The 23,497-nt window shown below is 34.6% G+C and overlaps 1 protein-coding gene and 1 non-coding gene across 2 annotated transcripts in view; both read left to right on the top strand.

Moving 5' to 3' along the window:
- Positions 1 to 23,497, top strand: part of SAMTOR (S-adenosylmethionine sensor upstream of mTORC1) — a 94,887-nt gene that overhangs the window by 15,306 nt on the left and 56,084 nt on the right. Inside the window, exons 2-3 of the mRNA XM_025873197.2 lie at positions 1,522 to 1,663; positions 17,385 to 17,555. Of these exons, the coding sequence (XP_025728982.1) occupies positions 1,522 to 1,663; positions 17,385 to 17,555 (313 nt within the window). The remainder of the gene's footprint in view (positions 1 to 1,521; positions 1,664 to 17,384; positions 17,556 to 23,497) is intronic.
- On the top strand, positions 22,221 to 22,354 carry LOC112825332 (small nucleolar RNA SNORA31). The gene has a single exon (XR_003208650.1). It is a non-coding gene; the product is annotated as a small nucleolar RNA SNORA31 (small nucleolar RNA).

Raw genomic sequence — 23,497 nt, 5'->3', positions numbered from 1 at the left:
TACTTCCTGTAGTTCTATTTAGAGATTTGGTAAATAACTATATCTGAAAGATGTTGCTAAAACTGAGGAGTTTTTCTTTGAGAATTTAGGAAATACGTTTGCCTGCTTGTTTTAGTGGATGGTTATTACAGTCCACTCTATAACAAATTGAGAGCTCTCTCACTACACAAATATTACTGGTTAATGTAAATATTGTTGTATAAATACATAATCCCCCAAAAGAGAACCCTTCATCCCTTTTGGGTTTATAGTCGGTATTCAGGCCAAGATTGAGACTGTGATAGTCTCACATGCCCTCACACTGTGTGTGAGGGCATGTATGTACTTTCATTGCTGTTTTGTAATTTAGTCAAACTGAAGGGCTAGTATTTTGATTTTCAACACAGTCTTTGTTGGACACTGTGCCTACAATAATAAGGTTTTTCAAATTTTGAATAAGTAAAGTCTTGATAATTTGAACTGTTATAATTCTTTTTCTGTGTTAAAAAACAAAACAAAACCAAATACACCTCTTAAATGCTAGAATCTTATAGTCTCACCAGGGGAGAGAATTTGAGTATAACTATTAATCATCTTCAAATTTTGCTGTTTTATTTTATGTTTTTAAGTTTAATTCTGTCACCAAACAATTGCCTGCATCTGAACATAAGGCAAGAAAACCTAATCTTATGATTTGGGACGTTGAGTGATAATTTTTGTTTATCCTTTTGTTTATTCTTTTACCCTTACAATTATGTTAATGTCATTTATTTGGCCATAGCATTCTCATTACATTCTTTATCAGAACGCACCTCGCTCTTTCAGATTTCATATTAAAAGTGGTGACTGATTTAATGTTTTTAAAAATGTCGTGGCCAGATAATATAGTCAGCTTATAATTTTTATTCAGAACATTTTATAAAGACTTAAAAGTTTGGAGAGACTTCCAAGGTAATTTCTCTAGCAGCATTTTTGCCCTAGGATTATAATTTTTTGAAGTACAGTATGCCGAGAGTATGTCCAATGTGTAAATAAAAATATTTAGCTTGCTTGCTAATTTATGTTACCATCTCACCCATCAACCCCTTTTTAATATAGGAAACTGTATGTAGAGATCCAAGAAAATAATAGACAAGAAGCAGGCTTAAGTAACTTTACTCTGTGCTGCAAGGTCATATTGCCCAAGGGGTAGCAGGATAATTAATGCTTGAATGCCCAGCCATAATTGTTCTCTGTGTGTTTTTGGTTTATAAACTGATAACTCACACTTATATCTACTTATGTTTATTAGTTCCATTCAGCTTCACAAATCCATCTGTTTAAAATGGTGAAATTTGTTTGATTATCAAATCATCATAGTTAAAATGATGCATCATTTGCATAAAGGAGCTTTTAAAATTAAAAAAATTTAAGCTTCATGAAATTTGATTTCATGATTTTGCTTTTCTCATTTTTAAGTAATTTTAGGTTATGCAGAAATAAACTTTTAAAAGCCATTTTTAAGTGAAGTTAACTTAATTCATTTTTTTCCCTTGCTTTTAGTGGGAGATTTTGATAAGATCTGGCGAGAACATTGTGAGGATGAGGAAACACTTTGTGAATATGCTGTTGCAATGAAAAATTTGGCAGATAACCATTGGGCAAAAACTTGTGAGGGCGAAGGTCGTATTGAATGGTGTTGTAGGTGAGTGTTTTTATGAACTAACATTTTTGGTTTCTAATGTATTGTTTAAACTCTTAAATCCAAATAATGCTTTGTATAATTCACTGTACCAAAATAGGACTGTTTTAAAACAGATTATGTCTTTTAAATAACTTTTCCCCCTTGCCTCACTTTCCCTAGGTTTATATCATTCATCTCTTTTTAATCAAATGTTTTTCTTGGACATAACTAAATTTTCTTTCAACTTTTTAAAAGTATAGCTTTAAAAATAAATAAAAGTATAGCTTTAAATGCATTTAATATACTTAAACACCAGTACATTTAAAATACGAATTTTAACTCTTCATTAAAAAGTTATAGTATAGAAATTTCATTTCATAGTTATCCATATTTGGATTCAAGTAAAAGTGAATACGTTTCTACAGTGTAAAATTTGAAAACATCTTAAAAGTGTTAAAATCCTGAATTTTGGATGTATAACTCAGAGTACTGCAGCACTTAAATTTATTTTGGATAATGTTTATTTTATCATAGTCTAAATTCATAGTACAAATTCTAACATTTAAAATATCAGAAAATGACATACTGCTGGTCAGTTCTCTCAAAGTGGTAAAATGAGAAGAATGGATATGTATGTTGACTGAATTTAAAAATGAATGCCCAGGGGTGGCTGGGTGGCTCAGTCCCTTAAGCAATGGACTTTTGATTTTGGCTCAAGTCATGACCTCAGGGTTGTGAGAGAGAGTCCTGGGGCTCTGCACTGGGCGTGGAGTCTACTTAGGATTCTCTCTCTCCTCTCCCTCTCCTCTCTCTCTCATTCTCTCTCTCTCTCTGAAAAAGTAAATAAATAAAAAAATTAATAAAAATTCCCAGAAAACAAAGTATTATCTTTCTGTGTAGATAATAAATTTATGATAATTTCTGATTTATATTTCATTGTAGTTATTTTATCCATGATTTCTGTTTTAATATCATTTAAAAGTTATATAATCATATTTCACTCATTCAACAAATAATCCAGAGGAAAAAATGTATTTAATTTAGTTATTTTATTCATTTAATAAATAATTTTTAATGATTGTCTACTGTGTACTAGTCACATCATAGGCACTGGGAATACAATAATCAACCAAAATCCTTGCTCTCTTAGAGCTTACATGCTAGTGGGGGTTAGAGGCGAGAAACAATATATAAGTTAAATATATACTAGGTCAGATATAGTAAGTGCCATGAGAAAAATGAAGCAAGGAAAAATAAAACGATTTTAAGTAGGGTAGACAGGATAGGCCTCACTGAAGTAATATGTATAAAAAACACGAAAAAAAAAGTGAGAGAAAAGGCCTAAGAAGTCCGAAGGCCTTGAGGTACAGATTATGCTGGGATGTTTCTGAAACAGGAGACCAGCGTGGCTAGAGCAAAATATGAGGGGAAGAAGAGTGGTAGAGAATAAGATAATGAACAGCTAGATTTTGTAGGGTCTTGTAACCATTGTAAAGACATTGACTTTTATTCTGTGTGAATGAGTCATTGGGTGTTTTAAGAAAATTAACAGGATTTTATTAACCTTTTATAATGTGTCAAGAATTCTTAAGAATTAATTGCTGTGTTAAGATAGACTATAGGAAGGGGAGGGTGTAAGTAAGGAAATCAGTTAGGAAGCTAATGTAATAATTGAGGTATAAAGTTAAAGGGAAACAGTTTTTTTAGAGAGTGAGAAAGTGAATGGACAGAACCATTAGTATAATAAGATTAATGCTCAAATGAGTATAATGACTCAAGAGAGGGGGAAGGGAAATGATGGTGTGTATATTGTGATTATAATGATATATAAATATGAGTTGGATGAGGGGGAGTGAAAAGGTGGTATGACCCACCAATGGATTGTGGACCCCAAGAATTGTGGAGTTGGAGAACTAAAGAAAGGAGTCAGAATAGTAGGAAATAGGATGCTTGGAATTAAAATGTTTGGTGTTTTTTTTTGTTTGGTTCTAGAGAGAAAATGGTTTTAAATCTGACTTACACAAAAAATACATTTTGTCCCTCAACCTAAGAAATGCAAAATGAGGTATACTACTGAACCAAATATTTCCCTTATAACACAGAGTAATAAATGTAATCCAGTCAGGATATTAGCACCATCACTATTGAAGACCACCATTCTTGGCTTTTAGCAGCACTGCTTTTAAAATTAGTATTCAAGGGAGGGTATTTGCTATGGTGAGCGCTGTGAATTGTGCAAGACTGTTGAATCACAGATCTGTACTTCTGAAACAAATAATGCAATATATGTTAAGAAAAAAAAAAGAAGAAGATAGCAGGAGGGGAAGAATGAAGGGGAGTAAGTCGGAGGGGGAGACGAACCATGAGAGACGATGGACTCTGAAAAACAAACTGAGGGTTCTAGAGGGGAGGGGTGTGGGGGGATGGGTGAGCCTGGTGATGGGTATTAAGGAGGGCACGTTCTGCGTGGAGCACTGGGTGTTATGCACAAACAATGAATCATGGAACACTACATCATGAACTAATGATGTAATGTATGGTGATTAACATAACATTAAAAATTTTAAAAAATAAAATTAGTATTCAAATTCACCAAGCAAGCTCTCAAACTTTATTTCTTAAATGGACTTTGATAGGTGGCATTCTCATAGGAGCTTTTGCTTATACCTTCCTTGAATAATGAATCTGCCTCACACTTCACTCTTTCTTTTTTCCTTAGATTTGTAGTTTTTATCAATAGTTATTGTATCTACACGTGTTCTGAAAGAGGTCATTTTTAGGTCAGACCGCTGAAAAGGAACATTCATAAGAATTTAGGTCTAACTGCTGAAAAAGAACAGTGGCAAAATATCATAAACTAATCTTACTATGGGAAGTAATCCACGAGGAGTTTTATAATGTCTTTGAACTTAAAACTAGCTTGAGGGAAAAGGCTTCAAAAAAATACTGAATTTTGAAACCTGATTTATCTGTAATTTTAACTTGTGTTATATATAATTCCTTTCTCTGTTGATAATTCTAAGAAGGCAGTGGTAATTTGAAAGCTAAAGTGGGCTTTAAAAAGGGTTTGACAAGTTTCTTTCCAGTTAATTATACTTACCACTTAAAACGTTATAGGAGTTTGGTATATGAGATAAGCCTTACTGACATTACCATTCTAAGATTTTATTGGCTGTTTAGCTTGAAGAATTCTACATATGATTTCCTTCAAGAAAAATAATAAAATTTGATTTGTAGTGTGAAATACTAAAAACTAGAAACAAAACACAATACAAAGGTATTTGCTTTTTCTAACTCATTGTACATACAAAGAAACACATTGTTTCCTGAACCATTTGCAAGTAAATTGCAGATAACATGACTTTCATCCCCACACATCTAAGAATAAGGACATTCTTCTGCATAACCACAATATCATCATCACATTAAGATAATTAACAGTAATTTTCTCATTTCCTAAAATTTTTAGTTCAAAAATTCAGATTTTTTTTTTTATTGTCCCCAAAATGTCCTTATAATTTCTTTTTCTAAATCCCATCAGGGCCCACGCATGGCATTTGGTGGTTACATTTCTTTAGGTTCTTGTTTTTGTTTTCTGTAATACTGAGTTTTTAGTGAAATATCAGTTAATTTTCAAAATATCCCACATTCTCTGTTTTGTGGTTCTTGGTTTCAAGATGGTTGATAGTACTGTTCAAAATATCTGTATGTCCTTATGGATTTTTTTTTTTTTTTTTTGTTCTATCAGTTACCAAGAGAGATATTTTCAAGATACCATTTTTCTCAATTTTTGTATAATAATTATTTGGCTTATCTTTTAGAGATTTAACTTTTCTTTTGAAGTTCTATTCAGTTAACCTTTTGTGAATTAAAAAGAATTATAATAATCATTTTAAAGCCCTTGTCTGCTTATTCCAATATATGTTTTACCTATATCTGCTTCTTTTGGCTGTTTTTTCTTTTGGTTATTATGGATCATTTTCCTGCTTCATTATATGTCTGGTAATTTTTAAATATATATATATACTAACATTGTATTTTGAAGAGACTGGCATAAATATTAGTTTTCCCTAGAGAGGGCATGCTTTTTTTGATCCATCAGGGGTTAAACTGAGTTGAAGCTGGATTACATAGTTTCATTTCATCTCTGGCTTCAAATGCTTTGAGGGTGAGCCCTGTTTTAATGTATATTACAGGCACATTCCTCTAGCAAGACTCTGGGACCTTAGCCTACAGAAGACTGCAAAGAATTTTCTCTGCTTTTTAGTCCCACTTCATGCCTCTAGTGCTGCACCACTGCCTTTTTCATATTCGAAAATCAAGACCTATGGGGGGTGAGGAGGATGCAGGAATAGAACAGGGAGAACAATCGCTGCATTTGGGTTTCTTAAAGATTCCAGTCAGTCACACCATTCTAAGCAACCATTAAAAGCTCAGCTGGTTTCCCTTTAATCAGACAAAATCCCTCTACTTTGGAAGACTTGATCCTTTGCTGCCCATGTACCTTTTCACCAAAGTGCCTGTGATCTCTTCTCATCTAGGCCTTTCTTTAGTTCCTTTAGATCTTTTGTATCTTCAGCTCTCTTGATTTCTTCTTAGTACATTGTTTTTTAGATTGGATAGTTCTTTTTCCCCCTAGTAACAGCATAACCAGGGGCTTGTTGTGTTTGTCTGTATCCTAATCCAAAATTAGCTTTGTGTACTATATTTTGGATTTATTTGATTGTTTTCTCATGGAGCCATTTAACTACTTTTTCAATCTCCTTTATTTCTTATAATATGAAATTTGGATCTAAACTATTGATTCAGGTTATATTATTTTTACCAAGATATCTATTAGGTAAAACTGCACACTTCTTACTGTATTACATTAGCAGGTTCTTATCGTCAGGTTATTCTAGCAGGAGAGATACTAAATTTTGCCATTTGCTTTAGGTTGATCCTTGCATTGTAACCTTATATTTTCCCTTTGCAATTAGCAAGTAATGTGTAGAGTGACATTTTGGCTTGTGGATCAGTCCTGTCTCCTGACAATCTTTCAGCTAACAGGTTTATTTCTGTTTATTAAATAAACTGTTTCATTTGGAGTTGCAAAATGATTTTTCGAATTCTAACGTTCTATGCATTTTTTGGCTTTCTGTAAATAAAAGCTTTTCTTTATGAACAGGGAATGACTACATGTTCTCCAGAAAGGCTGGGTAAAAATAAACATACACGGATACCTAATTCTTTCTGTTTAATTAGCAATTTTCTAAATAAGAAATTGATGTAATAGTTCCAATTGTGATGAGTAAGTTTTTTGGTTTTGGCATGTTTTTTATATTTTTGGAATATCACTGTAGCCTCTTACATTGTTATTTATTCAGTCTTTCATCAGTCTTTTTTTTTTTTTTGAGGGGGGAAGATGTTCAGATTATTCCATATGTAGCTGGTGGGAGCCCCTTCAAAGCTGGCTTCTGTGTTCTCACATCACCTGTGAGCACTTTCTTACTATCTAGTACAAAATGAGTCTTTACTTTTGCGGTCCGAGACTTATAATCAAACTATTTCTTCACAGGCCCTACTTTCTTTTAGTGGAAAGTGGCATTTAGAAATTAAATTAAGATCGGGTACTAGATGTGCTGCTGAAGGACTTAGTTCTTATTATATTAATATTATACATTTGCTTTGTCCTACAATTTACATAAAGTAGTTTGAAAATTTCAGTGCCAGTTTTACTTTTAACAATAAACTGGATGAAGTTTAAGATTTCTTTGCAGTTGTTTTGTCTTTAGAACATATCCCACTAAACGTCAGGATCCTGTGTTTAAAAGTTACATGAAACAGTTCTTTTGTATATGATTGTGTTCACTTTACTTTAATTTTTATGGGTTTTTCCCCCTATTTTAATTTGTGGGAATATAAAACACATGGTTCAAAACTCAAAACTTTATAAAAAGTTGTATTCAGAAAAGGCTCCCATCCTTTTTCTTCATTTGTTTTATCCTGGGTTTTTTTTGGGGGGGGGGGTTTGTTTTCAGAATTAACCAAATTCACATATACATATATCCACCAGTTCTTTGTGTTCAAGTGGGACATGTTATATACTCTGCTTTATACCTTTCTATTTTACTTAATAATATCTTATGGAGATCGTTATTTGGTATTGTATTGGTCAGGGTTCTCCAGGGAATTGGTTCCCATGTTTATGGAGGCTGACAAATCCCAAGATCTGCAGGATGAGTTGACATGCTGGATACCCCGGAGAACCAGTGGTGTAGTTCTAGTCCTGAAGCTGGCAGCCTTGAGTGAATGAATAGAAGAATGGATGTTTCGGTTTGATCTGAAGGCAGGAAAAATTCAGTGTCCCCGTGCTAAGGCAGTGAGGCAGGAGTCTTTCATACTCTGGGGAGGGTCAGCCTTTTGTTCTATGCAGACCTTAAAGTGTTAGGATGAGGTCCATCCCTGTTATGAAGGACTGTCTGCTTTACTCAGTTTATTAATTTAAATGTTAATCTCATTCAGAAACATCCTCACAGAAACACTTAAAATGTTTGACCAGATATCCAGGGACCCCTTAGCCCAGTCAAGTTGACAACATAAATTAACCAATTACAAGTATATAGATAATCTTCCTCATCTTAGTCAATTATTTTCAAGTTTTTCCTGTTACAAATAGTGCTGTAGTGGATAACCTTGTGCATACTCATTTTGAATTTTTGGCATTGTATCTTTGTAGATTCCTGGATGTGGAATTGCAGGGTAAAAGAGTAAATGTATCTGTGATTTTGTTAGATATTGTCAAATCACCTTAGATAGCCTTAGATAAGGTTAAATCATTTTGCAGTTCTACCAGCAAAAAACAAGAATACCTATTTCTTCACAGTCTCACCTACCTTTTAAAGGTTCGCCAGTTTGATAGGTAGGAACTGGTATCTGTGTGGTTTTATTTCCTCTTGTGAGTGAGGTTAGTCTGTTTTCATATATTTAAAAATTATTTGCCCTTTTTTTGTGAATTATGTGTTTATGTTTTGGATACTTTTTTCCCCATTGCTTTTTGGTTCCTTTCTCTTGATTTTTTTTCATAGTTTTTTATATGATTTACAGATACATGCCCTTTTTCTTAGACCGTTTATATCTTTTGCCATGCAGGTTTTTGTTTTGCCATGTAGAATTGTTTTTACATAATGAGATATGTACCTCTTTCATTGCTTCCAGAATTCAGTTGTCTTGGAAAAGCTCTCCTGATTCCCAGACTATAAGAATTCCTAATAGCAGTTTACTCATTTACTCACTAGTTTTCTTCTAGTACTTGGATGATACCGTTTTTTTCATTTAGATCTCTGACCCGTTTGGAATTCATTCTGGTATTTGTTGGGAAATATAGATCTAACTTTTTCCCCCAAGTAATTATCCACTTCCCAAACATTATTTGTGAAAAAGTCCCCCTTTTCTACAGTGATTTGGCATGACATATGCCAAGTTGGCCAACTATATGCTATAGTTGGTTCTGTTTTAGGACTTTGTTACATTTCATTGTCTCTGTCATTTAATCCATGTTATTCTATAACATCTTCCCCCTACCCCCCCACCTGCTCTTCTTTCTCAGGGTTTTCTTGGTTCTTCTTCCTCTTCTCTCCTTTTTTTTTTTAATGTATTTTAGAACCAACTATTCTAACTAAATTTGTAAAAGTTTGTATTTTTATTGGGTTTACATTAAATTTTTTAATAACTAGAGAAAACTGACATCTTTGTAATGTTGAATCATCATGTCCATGAAAAAGATATATACCTTTCCATTCGTTCCAGTCTGTTTTTGAGTTGTTCAATAGTATTTTAAGGTTTTCTGAATACTGGTTATGTGCATTTCATGTTATATTTATTCCTAGCTATTTTATCACTTTGTTGCTGTTGTAAATGTGATCTTCCCTTCCATTATATATTCAGACAGGCTGATAGATATATATAATATACATGTATACATATATAGAGAGAGGCTTTTGATTTTTGTATGTTTTACATCTTGTTTTACCGAATTCTCTTACCGTTGATACCGGTTTCTGATTCTTTTGGGTTGTCTAGGTAAACTCATCTGTGAATATACAGAGTTTTCTTTCTCTCCAGTTCTTTTGACTAATACTTTTTCTGTTGTCTGTTACATAGCTGTGCCTTATTCATTTAGCAATAATGTGTGTGGTATGTCCCCATTAAAAACATTGCTGGCTTTTTGGCTGATATATATGTATGATTTTACGGTTAGGAAGTATTCTCCAATTCCTATTTTACAGAGTGTTTTTATTAGGAATAGGTGTTGAATTTTGCTGAATGTCCTTTCAGCATCTATGGAAATGAATATGAGTTTCCTCTTTAAATTTATGAATAAAGTGAATTATATTAATGGATTTAAATTTATAGGTGAAAGATTTTTTTTATTTTGTTCTACTTTTATTGCATTGTGATTGGATGATTTCATCTGTGTTGTTTTTTCTGTAGCTCTTACTGTGGTTTTCTTCATGACATAATACATGTATATGGTAATTTTTATAAATATTCCATGCATGGTTGAAAAGAAGCTATACTTTCTATTAGAGAGCAGAGTTTGTTGCGTAGATAAGATAAACTTTATTCTGCTCTTTCGGGCTTCTCTAATCTTGCCTAATACTCGTTCACTTGATTGAATCGTGTATTAAGTTTCCCTATGGTTAGTTGTGTCTATTTCTCCATGCATCCCATGGAGTTTCTGCTTTGTGAAGATGGCTGCTATGATAAATCACACATAAATATTCATAACTATTACATCTTCTTTGGAAATTGTGGCCTTCACCATTATAAACTTTCCCTTTTTTATTCATTACCAGTCTCTTCATCAACATTTCTCAATCATCTCATGGGTGAAATTCATCTTCCAGTAAATGCTTTAAGAACAGCTTGCAACTATGATGTTTCCTGAGTTCTTACATACCAAAAGCTGTTTTTCTGTAGTTTTGTTACAAAATGCACAGCTTAGCTAGATAAAAATCCTTGACTCACACTTTTTTTCCTTCAGCTTCTGAAAATAATGTTTCTCTACTTTAATCTTATTTTGTATCCTCTTTCCACTTTCTCCCCACCCCCTCCTCCTCCTTTTACCTTCACTCTCTGCTGAACTATTTGGGAGTCAGTTGCAGAAATCACAAGACTTTCATTCCTGAATATTTAAGGTGTATCATTGCACTTAGTTGAGGCAAATTCTCTAGCTTTCGCTCTCTCTCTTTCTCTCTTTTTTTTTTGTTTCAAGTTTTTATTTAAATTCTAGTTAGTTAACATATAGTGTAATATTAGTTGCAGGAGTAGACTTTAGTGATTCATCACTTAAATTTAACACCCAGTGCTCCTCACAACAGGTGCCCTCCTTAATACCCATCACCCATTTTATTTATTCATTCATTCATTCATTCATTCATTTAGAGTATAGGTTTTTTAAAACATTTATTTATTTAAAAAAATTTTTAAGTATTTATTTACTTGAGAGAGAGCGAGAGTGAGAGAGAGTACACAGAGGGAGAAGGAGAAGCCAACTCCCCACTGAGCAGAGAGCCCGACGTGGGGCTCAACCCCAGGACCCCAAGATCATGACCTGAACCGAAGGTAGATGCTTAACCAGCTGAGCCACCCAAGCACCCCATAAAGATTTATTTATTTATTTGAGAGAGAGAGAGAATATGTGAGCTGGGGGGGGGGGCGGCAAGAGGGAGAGAGAGAATCCTGAAGCCAGCTTCCGGGGGCGCTGGGCTTTATCCCAGGACCTGAGCAGAAATAAAGAGTCGACTGCTTAACGGAATGAACCACCTAGATGCCCTTTTTTTTTTAAGATTTTATTTATTTATTTGAGACAGCGAGCATGAGTGGGGTGAGGGGCAGAAAGAGAGAGAAAAGCAGACTCTCCACTGAGCGGGGAGCCAGCCACATTAACCGACTGAGCCCACCTAGGCATCCCACCCATCACCCATTTAGCCCATCCCCCTACCCACCTTCCCTCCAGCAACCCTTAAGTTTGTTCTCTATAGTTAAGTGAAATAAGTAAGAGAATGACATACACCATATGATTTCATTCATATGTGGAATCTCTTTTTTTTTTGTCTTTTATGACATTTTACAAATTTTATAGACTCTCAGTTTGGATTTGTATGGTTGTTTCTTTGTGATTAGATTTAAGTGAAGCATATTAGCAGGAATATCACATACATGATATTGTGTCCTCAGTGTATTACATCAGGAGGCACATGAGATCTGTTCTGACCTGGGGTTTTTTTCCCTTTCAAGTAAACTTTATTTTTTAGTGTGGTTTTAGGGTCACAGCAACAGTGAGCAGGAAGTACAATTCCCTTATACACCCTGCCCAGTATCCACCACTGCCAACATCCACTCAGAGTGATACATTTATTGTAATTGGTGAACTACATTGACACATCATTATCTTCCAAAGTCCATAGTTTGTTTACATTAGGCTTTGCTTTTGGGTCTTGACAAATGTATACGGACAACTATTCACCGGTATAGTATCACACAGAATAGTTTCACTGCCCTAAAATATCCTCTCTGCTCTATCTGCACATCCCTTCTTTCCCCACTCCCCTGAAACCACAGACTTTTTTTTTTTTTTAAAGATTTTATTTATTTATTTGAGAGAGAGAGAATGAGAGATAGAGAACACGAGAGCGAAGAGGGTCAGAGGGAGAAGCCGACTCCCTGCCGAGCAGGGAGCCTGATGCGGGACTCGATCCCGGGACTCCAGGATCATGACCTGAGCCGAAGGCAGTCGCTTAACCAACTGAGCCACCCAGGTGCCCACCACAGACGTTTTTACTCTTTCTATAGTTCTGCCTTTTCTAGAATGTCAACAAGTTGGAATCACCGTATATAGCCTTTTCAGATTGACATATTTCACCTAATAATATGCATTTAAGGTTCTTCAATGTCTTTTCATAGCTCAATAGCTCATTTCTTTTTAGCACCAAGTAGTAATCCATTGTTTTAATGTACCACAAGTTCTTCTTTATTCACCTACTAAAGGACACCTTGATTGCTTCCAAGTTTGGGCAATTATGAATAAAACTGCTGTAAACATCTGCAGGTTTTTATGTGGAAGTGAGTTTTCATTTTGGGGAGCAGATATCAAGGAGTGGGATTGCTGTATTGTATGGTAAAAATATGTTTAGTTTTGTAGGAAAATGCCAAATTGTTTTCCAAAGCAGCTTTAGCACTTTGTATTCCCACTAGCAATGAATGAAAGTGCTTGTTGGCCCCACATCTTTACCAGCAGTTGGTGGTTTTGATGTTCAGGATTTGGCTATGCTATTAGTGTATAGTAGTATATTGCTATTTTAATTTGCATTTCCTAATGACATATGACCTGGAGCATCTTTTCATATGCTTATTTGCTATCTGTATATCTTCTTTGATGAGATATTCAGTTTTTTTGCTCATTTTTAAACTGGGTTGTTTGTTTTCTTATTAAGTTTTAAGAGTTCTTTGTATATTTCAGATAACAGTCCTTCATCAGCTATGTCTTTGCAAGTATTTTATCCCAGTCTGTGGTTTGTCTTCTCATTCTCTCATTCTCTTGCAGAACAGTTTTTAATTTTAATGAAGTTTGGCTTCTCAGTTCTTTCTTTCATGGATCTTGACTTTGGTGTTGTATCAGAAAAGTCATCGCCAAACCCAAGGTCACCTAGATTTTCTCCTAGGAAATTTATAAAACCCCTTAAAAGTTTTATAGGTTTGTATTTTACTGTGATCCATTTTGAGTTAATTGTTGTGAAGGGCATAATGTCTGTGTTTAGGTTCATTTTTTAGTATGTAGTTGTCATCCCAGCACCATTTGGTGAAAAGACTGTGTCTTTACCCCCATTGTATTGCCTTTACTCATTTATTAAAAATCACTTGAGTATATTTGTGTGGGTCTGTTGCTGAGCTCTTTTGTTCCATAGGTCTAGTTGCCCATTCTTTCACCAATACCACACTGTTCTGATCACTATAACTTATAGTGAGTTATAGGAAGTCAGATAGTGGTCAGTCCTCCAACTTTGTTGTTCTCCTTCAATATTGTATTGGCTATTCTGGGTCTTTTGCCTCTCCATATAAACTTTAAAATTGATTTGTTGGTATCCACAAAATACTTTGCTATGATGTTGATTGGGATTATATTGAATCAGTAGATCAATTTGGGAAGAACTGACATTGTGACTGTATTGTATCTTCCTATCCATATTCATGGAATATCTCTCCATTATTTATTCCTTTTTGTTCTCAGTTTTATTTCAAATTTGAAATGTTCTCACATATCTGCAAATGCTTAATTATATGTAATTAATATTGAAATGGTAGTTTTTTTCTCTTTTATAGCTAGCTATTTTTGGTTCTGTGTTTCTGAGAATTTTCATTCACTGAAAAGTTTTGATTATTGTTCTCTTTCCCTCTAATACAACCTTGTCTGGTTTCTAGGTTCATTGAGCATTTCTTTTATGCATTTGTCTATTATGTTGGAGTGTCTGTAGATGGGTAGATAGGGGTTTGGGTGGCTCACTTTGTTCTTGAATTCCAAAGAACCTTGCTTAATTGCTACAAATACAAAAGTATGGTTCCCTTAATAAATATTTCCTCTTTTGGTCTGACATATGACTTTTTACTATGTGTAGATTATAACATCTCATTATCCTTAATTGCTTTATTTTTTTTCCTTTATCACCAAGCCTCCAGAGATACCTCCTTTTTTCAAGGTGCCTCTTTTCTACCCCAGAAGCAGTCTTTTCAAGGCTCTCCTTTTTGGTGACATACACTTTTTGTATATGTCTGTATAATGTCCTTTTGACCTTCCAGTGGTTAATGCTGTGGTTCACAACATCACAAATCTTTTCTTAATTTCCCCACTCAGAGTTGGACCCCTCTCTTGGATGGTGTATCTTAGCTGGTGTTAATCTGCTTTTTGCCAGTTTTAAGACCCCATCATATCTTACCCTCTTTTATAGAGTCCTCATCTGCTCTACTTTGGGGGGCTCCAAAGCCAATTCAGTTGGCCTCTGATTTTTATTTTCCAATTACATGTAAAATGAAGTGCTCTTCTGGTTCCTAGTTACGCCATAGGTATGAACTGTATGTGCTTTTATTTGCTCCACTGAAATATCTGTATATTCTGTGGAAGATGTGTAGGAAGATTGGAATTTAGATGGCTGCTATTTTATGAGAATCTGGAATTCTAGCCCTTTAAGTATTTTGCTGCCAAGTTTCTAGATAACTATGATGTTGAACCATATAAAATTGCAATTTTTGTAATTCAAGAATTCTTGAATATCAGCAATTGTATGTAGTGCTGCCCAATAGAAAGGTAAGAAAGCTCTTTACTCTTTACTCTTGTGTTTCATGCCTTAGTGAAATGTTATATATTGTAGAGGCATTATTTTTAGTATTCATTCTAAGGTTATAAAGGCTACATTTTTTATCAGCTTTACTGAGGTTTAGTTATATACAATAAAATGCACCCATTCTAGCCTACAATTCAGTGGATATAGACAATTGTTTACACTTCTATAACCACCACCACTGTCAAGATCCAGAATATTTCCATCACATTAAAAAGCTCCATTCTACACTTTTGAAATTAGCCCCACCCCAGGGAATCTGTAAGTGGTTTCTGTCATTAGATTAGATGTCTAAGGACTACATCTTTAAATCAGCCTTTGAGCCTTGCCAGATCTGAAGCTTGCTTATCACTCCAGTGTCACCTAGTTACCTACCCCCCACACGCTATATTTGTGTTGGCCTCAGGGCATTTTTACTTGTGAGTCCATCCATCCGTTTTCTGCTCAGCACTTTACATTTCACATAACCTTGAATGGATGTCCACCTCTGCAGGATCCATGATGCTTTTTATTTTCTGTGCCTTTACTCATGCTATTCTCTGGCTAGGAAAGCACTTACCTCCCAAACTAACATTCTTCCTTGCCTGATTTATTCCTAGTCATATGTTTAAAGTCAGCATATATCACTGATTGGGTTGTTTATCAATTATATTTTATCTTTATCAATTTTATTTTCTTTATTGTTGCATAATTGTCTCTTTCCCTAATCTGAACTCCTTGAGGACAGCAATGACTTATTGAATTTGTTTTCACATCACAGATGTGCCTGGCACATGGGGGCTCTCTATTCTTAATACTTGATTTATGATGAATGGGTTTCACCTCCTATATACAAGAATTAAAAACTAAGTCTACATAGGAAAAATTAAAGAAGTCTTTTTTTTTTTAAAGAAGTCTTAATAGTAGTTACTTAGAAAAACTAAAGTTGAACAAATAGCATCCTGTGTGAGGAGAGATGGGCATTGTTCCCTTAGACCATAGTTCTGCTTGCAGAAACCAGTTTTAAGTTAATGCTTCAATTCTTCTCTTGCCATGTGTTTCTGGAAATTCACCAAGCCATGTCTATGGAGAAAAATAGTCTAGCTTTGTTCAAAATATGAGCTCTATGTACAAATAATGTGTTTTAAGGATCTAAAAAGAAAATTTGTTTAGATTCCATTTTCCTACATTTCAAGTAGCTTTGATAATTATATCAGTTGTTTTCACGTGTGTATCTCCTCTCACAGTGTAAGCTCAAGGGCCAGAGCTAGGTCTCATTAGTCTTTTTTTTTTTTTTTTTTTTACCTTAAGATTCCTTTCTTTAATAGCTAATAAATATTTGAGTCAATTCTGTGGTTCATGTTTGTTGTCCTATTACATACCCAGGCATGGTATCCTACTATTATTCACTCTTAAATTGTATTAGGTATGAAGAAAATTGTTTCTAAGGTTATGTCAATCATCAGTTTCTGATTCTGGATAGCAACCTGATCTGTTCTAAACTATGAGCTTAAAATGATACATCTTCAAAAAAATATTCATTTTAATAGTGTAAGAATTGGGACAAGCAGGAATGATCTCTTGATGGATAAGAATAATTTCTAGGTGTTAAAAAACCACTCTTACATTTCAAACTTTTGTTCTTTGAACGTTTACCTGTATGATACAGTACCGTTTTTACTTGAACTAGATTTTTTTTCCCTTCTCTCAGATCAAATAAGAAGATTAATGATTCTTAATATGTTGACATCCTGACTTTGTTTTCATAAACCAGCAGGGATCTAAGAAACAACTATTAGGATATCTGTCTACCACCAGCTAAGCTGGCTCAGAATTAACTGGGACTGTTCTTTTTTTATGCTGTCACTGAATAGCAGAGTTATCTAAGCTTTTCTGGAGGAACTTACGTTTTAGTTAAGAATACAGTTCAGCAAAACATACAGGCACATCTGTACCCCTGAAAACATACCTTTTTTTTTTTTTTTTAAGAGCGAGCACACAAGTGGGAGGGACAGAGGGAGAGGCGGGGAGAGAGAGAGAGAGAGAGAGAGAATGCAAAGCAGACTCTGTGCTGAGCGTGGAGCCTGACACAGGGCCTATCTCACAACCCTAAGATCACCACTGAGCTAAAACCAAGTCAGACACTGAACCAACAGTGCCACCCAGGTGCTCCAACATACTTTTTATTTATTAAATATAATCTATGATTATGCTTTGTTGTATAGTAGTTAAAAGTGCTACAGGGTGCTCAAACTTACCTCTATGTGACATTTTCAAAGTAAGAATTTATAATTGAAAGTTTCCCATTTTGATTAATACAGGCTACTGTTTTTCCACTTTATATTTATACCTAGTGTTTTAAAATATAATTTCATTTTGCCTTGTAGTGTATGCAGAGAGTATTTCCAAAATGGTGGGAAGAGAAAAGCACTTGAAAAAGATGAAAAAAGAGCTGTACTCGCCACTAAGACCACTCCAGCCTTAAATACCCACGAGTCTTCTAAACTTGAAGGTCATTTAACCAACCTCAGCTTTACAAACCCTGAATTTATAACTGAGTAAGTATACTTTTTCTAATCCAGTTACTAACATCATCCTAGATAGCTGTATTAATAATGTAAAATAGTGTAATGATTTACCACAAGTAGTGCGTCGTTTGCGTGCTCCCCTGATAATAGAGTAGGCTGAAAAACACAGATTTATAATATTACAAGGTAGAAAACTAGCATAAAATTTTAAAGGATATCTGGAAAACTAATGGTTCTGTAATAGATTGTGTTCAGGAAAAATGAGAAAGAATAGTTTCTTAAATGTTGTAATAATTACTCTTATGGGAATACAAAGAATCAAAATAACAAAGTCCATTTTAAACTGTTTAAAGTTGGTATCCACTAATTAAAAAATCACAAGGAATAATGGAAGATTTTTAATGGAACCAATTGCCATTATTTTATTGTTTGATATGAAAATCTGCCTACTAGTAATATATGTATGCATAGGCACAGATTTTATTTATTTAGTAAGTACATGGATATTTTTCCAGTTTTATTGAGATGCAACACTGTGTAAGTTTAAGGTATACCACATGACTTGATATATGTAAATATTGTGAAATGATTACAAGTTTGGTTAACATCCATCACCTCACAGTTATAATTTTTTTCTTGTGGTGAGAACTTTTAAGATCCATTCTTTTAGCAACTTTGAAACATACAATTGTTGTTAACTAAAGTCATCATGGTGTATCTTTCATCCCCTTAACTTATCTTCTAACTGGAAGTTTGTATCTTTCACCCAATTTCTCTATTCCAGCCCTACCACCACCTCTGGCAACCACAGTGACATCTCTGTTTCTGAGTTTAGTTTTTCTTAGATTCCATATATAAGTATTTGTCTTAGATTGTCTTTCTCTGACTTACTTCACTTAGCATAATGGCCTCAAGGACCATGCATGTTATAACAAAGCAGGATTTCATTCTTTCTTATGGATGAATAGTATTTCGTTGTGTGTGTGTGTGTGTGTGTGTGTGTGTGTGTGTGTGTGTATAAAAGCATGTAAGTAAATATTATAATCTAAAGAATAGTAGTATTAAAATTGCGTATATACATTAGTACCAGAATAGATTTGTAGTATCAAATAATACTTTATCAATCTCTTGAAAATGCTAAACTTGAATAATTCTAGAAACATTCTTGATAGACACTGAAAGCTAAACATGAAAATAAAATTTATTAGCCTCTTAACAATTTAAATTTGTAGATATCGAACATAGCCTTACCTCTGGTTACTTTTGATTTTACACCATGTTGAAAATAGTATCTAATCAGTTGTAAGTAATTTCATTTAAAAATTAATTGACATACCTTTGATTAGTTCAGCAGGAAAGGATAAGGCATCTTTATCTTTATTCAAAAGTTACTACAAAGCTTACAAAGCATAGTGACTTACTGAACATCCTGTAACTCAGGTGTTATGAACATTCTTGAGTATTTTTTAAATGATGACAATATAAAAATATAGTTACACTGCTATCAAAGACAGGTACATATGGAAAATATCATGTAGTTCTTTTTTATAGTCTCTATTGTTGAGATTACGTCGAATTTCTATATAGTTCTTTTTTATAGTCTGTTGCTGAGATTACCTTATTTGTTGAATCATTGTCATCATATTTTCCTTTAATTCTCTGAACATGTTTTCTTTTAATTCTTGGAACATTTTTATAATAGCTAATTTGAAGTCTTTGTTAAATCCAACCTTTGAGCTCTCAGTCATTTTTTATTTACTGCTGTTTTTCTTGAGTATGGACCACACTTTCCTATTTTTGTTTTTATGTCTCATAATTTCTTTGTTAAAAGCCACCTAATATATTTTTGATAATATATTGTGGAAACTCTCATTTTGGATTTTTCTCCAAGGAGGATGGTGGTGGTGGTTTTTTAGTAATTTGCTTGGGCTTAATCTGTGGGATTTGCCTTCCTTGCAGTTTGTATGGTGTTGTTATTTTTAGTTTTTAGGCTTGTTTTCCTAGAGTCTGTCTGCATAGCTTAGTGGTCAGTGATAGCACAGGTTGTTCTCAAATATCTCAAGCAAGATAGACTTCCACCCTCTGCCAGTGGGTATGTGTTGATTGGGGAGTGCTTTTAAAACTTAGGCAGTTTTCCAGTCTGCCTCACCATTTACTTTTCACCAGGCCCTCTTGGAGCTCCTCTGCATGTTCACTTAGCCTCCAGGTCATTCAAGACTATGTGGAGACCTTACGTAGCTTCTATAAGGGGCTTTCTCATTTCCAGGATTTTTCTGGTTAAATTTCTTACTAATTCTCCAGTCTGCAGCTGAGCTTAGCCCAACCAAAGCTGCAACCTCAGGGTAGCAATAGCTGCTGACTTTCTCTTGTTTGCTTTCTGCTTTTACTGATAATGCTCTATGTGGGTTTTTTACCCTTTGCTCCAAATCAAGTTAGCCCCTTTTAGCAGTGAAGCTGCTGTTTTTCATAGCCATCCCTGTCGTTGAAGAACTTCCATACCAACTGAGCAAGGGGTGAGGGTGATAAGAGTGGCTTTAGGCAAATAGATCCTCACTGTTCTTACCTTAGGACCAGCTTGTTTTCATGAATAAACACTTCTCAAATTGTTTGCCTTTGTTTGAGTTCCAAAATGATGGGTTTTGCTTATTGTGTCCAGTTTTATAGTTGTTTCTTAAGAAGTGCATTTGCCAACCCTACCCTGCCAGAGTCAAGAAAAGAGAATCTCAAGCAGACTCCATGGTGAGCGCAGAGCCCGAGGCGGTGCTTGATCTCAAGACCCTGAGATCATCACCTGAGCAGAAACCAAGAGTTTGCTGCTTAACTGACTGTACCACCCAGCCGCCCCTCCGGTTTAGTTTTATTATTTTTTAAAGATTTTATTTATTTATTTGACAGAGAAAGACACAGCGAGAGAGGGAACACAAGCAGGGGGAGTGGGAGAGGGAGAAGCGGGCTTCCCGTGGAGCAGGGAGCCCAATGCGGGGCTCGATCCCAGGACCCTGGGATCATGACCTGAGCCAAAGGCAGCCGCTCAGTGACTGAGCCACCCAGGTGCCCCTCCGGTTTAGCTTTAAAGGAGAAAAATTAGTTTTGGTTTTAAGTATTTAAAAGAAAGTATCCAAATATGATTGTTATAGGTCAGGATTTACTTAGTATTGAAATTAAACATTGAAATGAGTTATCCAACATGGCTAGGTTTAGATTTTCTTCATTCTAAAAACTCTAGAGTCCTTCATATACCATCTGGCCCCAACACATGTATGTAGACATTATTCCTCCTGCTTTTCCTGCCGTTTTTGCAGCCTTTATTCTAGTCATATGGAACTATTTAAATTCCCCTAGTGGTACATGCTTGGTCTCACTTTCTGGCAGTTGTAAGTACAACATGTCCTCTTTCCGATAAACTATTGCTGTATTATATTAGGCTATATTTGAAGCATCTCCCTTTCCAGAATTTAACTTGAACTTCCCAAAAGAATTGATACTCTTTGACACCAATATTAAACCTTTTTATAAATAACTCTATTATAGTATTTATAATATTGTATGAAAACCACTATTGAGTATTTTTTTGACTACAAATGAAATAAGATCACAGTGTAAAAAATTTGCATGTAAAGACGACTGTGGATGTAGAAAAACTACTGCTCAGTTCCCATTAAATTTAGACACATTTCTTTCCAGTCTTTTTAATGGGCATTGTTTTTTACACAATTAGAGACCATGTAGTCTAACGAATTTTGTAAACTGCTCTTCCCATGCTGTAAAAACACTCATTCTGCATTATAGTTCATCACAAAACCCACCAGTGTATGTGTCTGACTATAAAGTGGTTCTGAATACAAAGTAATACTCAGTTTGCCCAGAGAGAATCATCTCCTCTCTCTCTCAGACAGGTAGATGAAATAACCAGGAGTCAGATGTTTATTTATTTATACTTATTATATGGGAAGATGCATATCCCTTACCATCCAAATCTACTTGGCTTCTGACTTTGGATAATAGATAGCAAGGGTTCTCTTTTTCCCAGTCTTATCTCAAAATACGTATTCAAGTCATTCTGATTTCTGGGTGCAGGTAACAAGGACTCACAGCAAAAATACCTCTTTTTTTGTACTTATATTTCATGAAAAGCAAATTTAACACCAAATGTTTGTTACTGCTAGAGTCACTTTTTAAGTCCTCTATATCTCAAAATTGAGATGTAATACTTTTTGAATCTGGATATAATATGATTGCTGGAAATTTTAGCCCAGGTCCCAATTACTACCCATTCCTCCTAACATTAAGATACCTATGTCCCAACCCTCTTTCATCTTGTACATATATACTTGTAATTGATACAAAATTACTTATTTTGCTACCTTTTAAAAATTTTGTATTTTTTGAAAACATTCAAATGTTTTGGGCCATAAGATACCTTAACAAATTTTAAAAGGTAGATCAGAGTATTTTCTCAGACCATAGAATAAAAGTAGAACTCAGTAGCAGAAAGAGAGCTGGAAAATCCCAAAACATTGATAAGCAACACACTTCTAATTAACACACAGGTCAAAGAAGTCATATTAAGAAATTTCAAAATATTTCACACTAAATGAAAATGTATCTTACCAAATTTATGGGATGTAATGAAAACAGTACATGGAGGGAAATTTGTAGTATTCAGTGCATATGTTAAAAAAGAAGAAAGATTAAATGCATCCGTTTGACAGACCTGGAGCAGTTCCTGTCTGCTGCTAAGGTTTCCACTACAGATGCAAGAAAAAAGTGTCCTCGTGCTTTCTGTCTGTCTCATTATGGCAGTCAAGATTGAATGGGGGAGTACAGGGAAAAACCAGAAGAATTTCTGCAACTCAGAAGTAACCTTGTCAACAATGAAATCTTGTTTTACTCCAAAAAAAAAAAAAAAGAAAGATTAAAATCAGTACTGTAAGCTCCTACTTTAGGAAACTAGGAAAACGAGAGCAAAATAGATCCAGAGTAAGCAGCAGAAAAGAAATAATAAATTAAGTTACGGCAGAAGTCAATGAAATTGAAAACAGGAAAAGAGTAGAGAAAAGCAGTGAAACTGAAACTCGTTTCTTAGGACATTAATAAAACATAAACCTCAGACCGTGCTAACCAAGAAAAACAAGAAAGAAGAACACAAATTACTGATAACAGAAATGAAAGAGCCACCATCACTACTGATCTCATGGACAGTAAAAGGATACTGTAGGAATATTATGCCCACAGATTTGATAACTTAGATGAAATGGACTAATTCCTTTAAAGACATTATCTCCAAAACTCACCCAAGGGGAAAAAGATAATCAGAATAGGTCTGTACGTATTAAGGAAGTCAAGTCAATAATGAATAGCCTTCCAAAACACAAAGCACAAGGCCCAGTTGGTTTCACTGATGAAATCTACTGAACACTTAAGGGAAGAACCGATACCAGTTCTCTGCAGTCTGTTCCAGAAGATAGAATCAAAGAATACTTCCTGATTCGTGCTGTGAGGCCAGCAGAATGTAGTTTAAGACGCTGAGCCAGTCTTCCAGTTCCCTATTCTGTGGTAAAATTGACGTGTTCCTGACTGACTGTATAAACATGATTAGATAATGACTGTATTATTATCTGTATTTGGGGGTTAAGTTATGCTTTAGTTGCTTGTGATGGAAACAAATCTGAGGTGAGAAAGAGACTGGAGAATTCATCTAGTTGTCTCATGATGTTTCTTTTTAATATGATCTTTATAAGAAAACATCTACCAATTAAAATTGTAAAACTGTACTTCTTCATATAATTACTAAATATGTACTAAATTTTTTTTTAATTTTTTTATTGTTAATCACCATACATTACATCATTAGATTTTGATGTAGTGTTCCATGATTCATTGTTTGTGCATAACACCCAGTGCTCCACGCAGAATGTGCCCTCTTTAATACCCATCACCAGGCTAACCCATCCCCCCACCCCCCTCCCCTC

Source organism: Callorhinus ursinus, unplaced genomic scaffold (genome assembly GCF_003265705.2).
Source record: "Callorhinus ursinus isolate GAN/ISIS: 27379988/994484 unplaced genomic scaffold, GSC_fseal_2.0 scaffold12, whole genome shotgun sequence".
In the NCBI taxonomy this organism is placed as follows: domain Eukaryota; kingdom Metazoa; phylum Chordata; class Mammalia; order Carnivora; family Otariidae; genus Callorhinus; species Callorhinus ursinus.
This window is presented reverse-complemented; position numbering and strand designations above follow the sequence as displayed.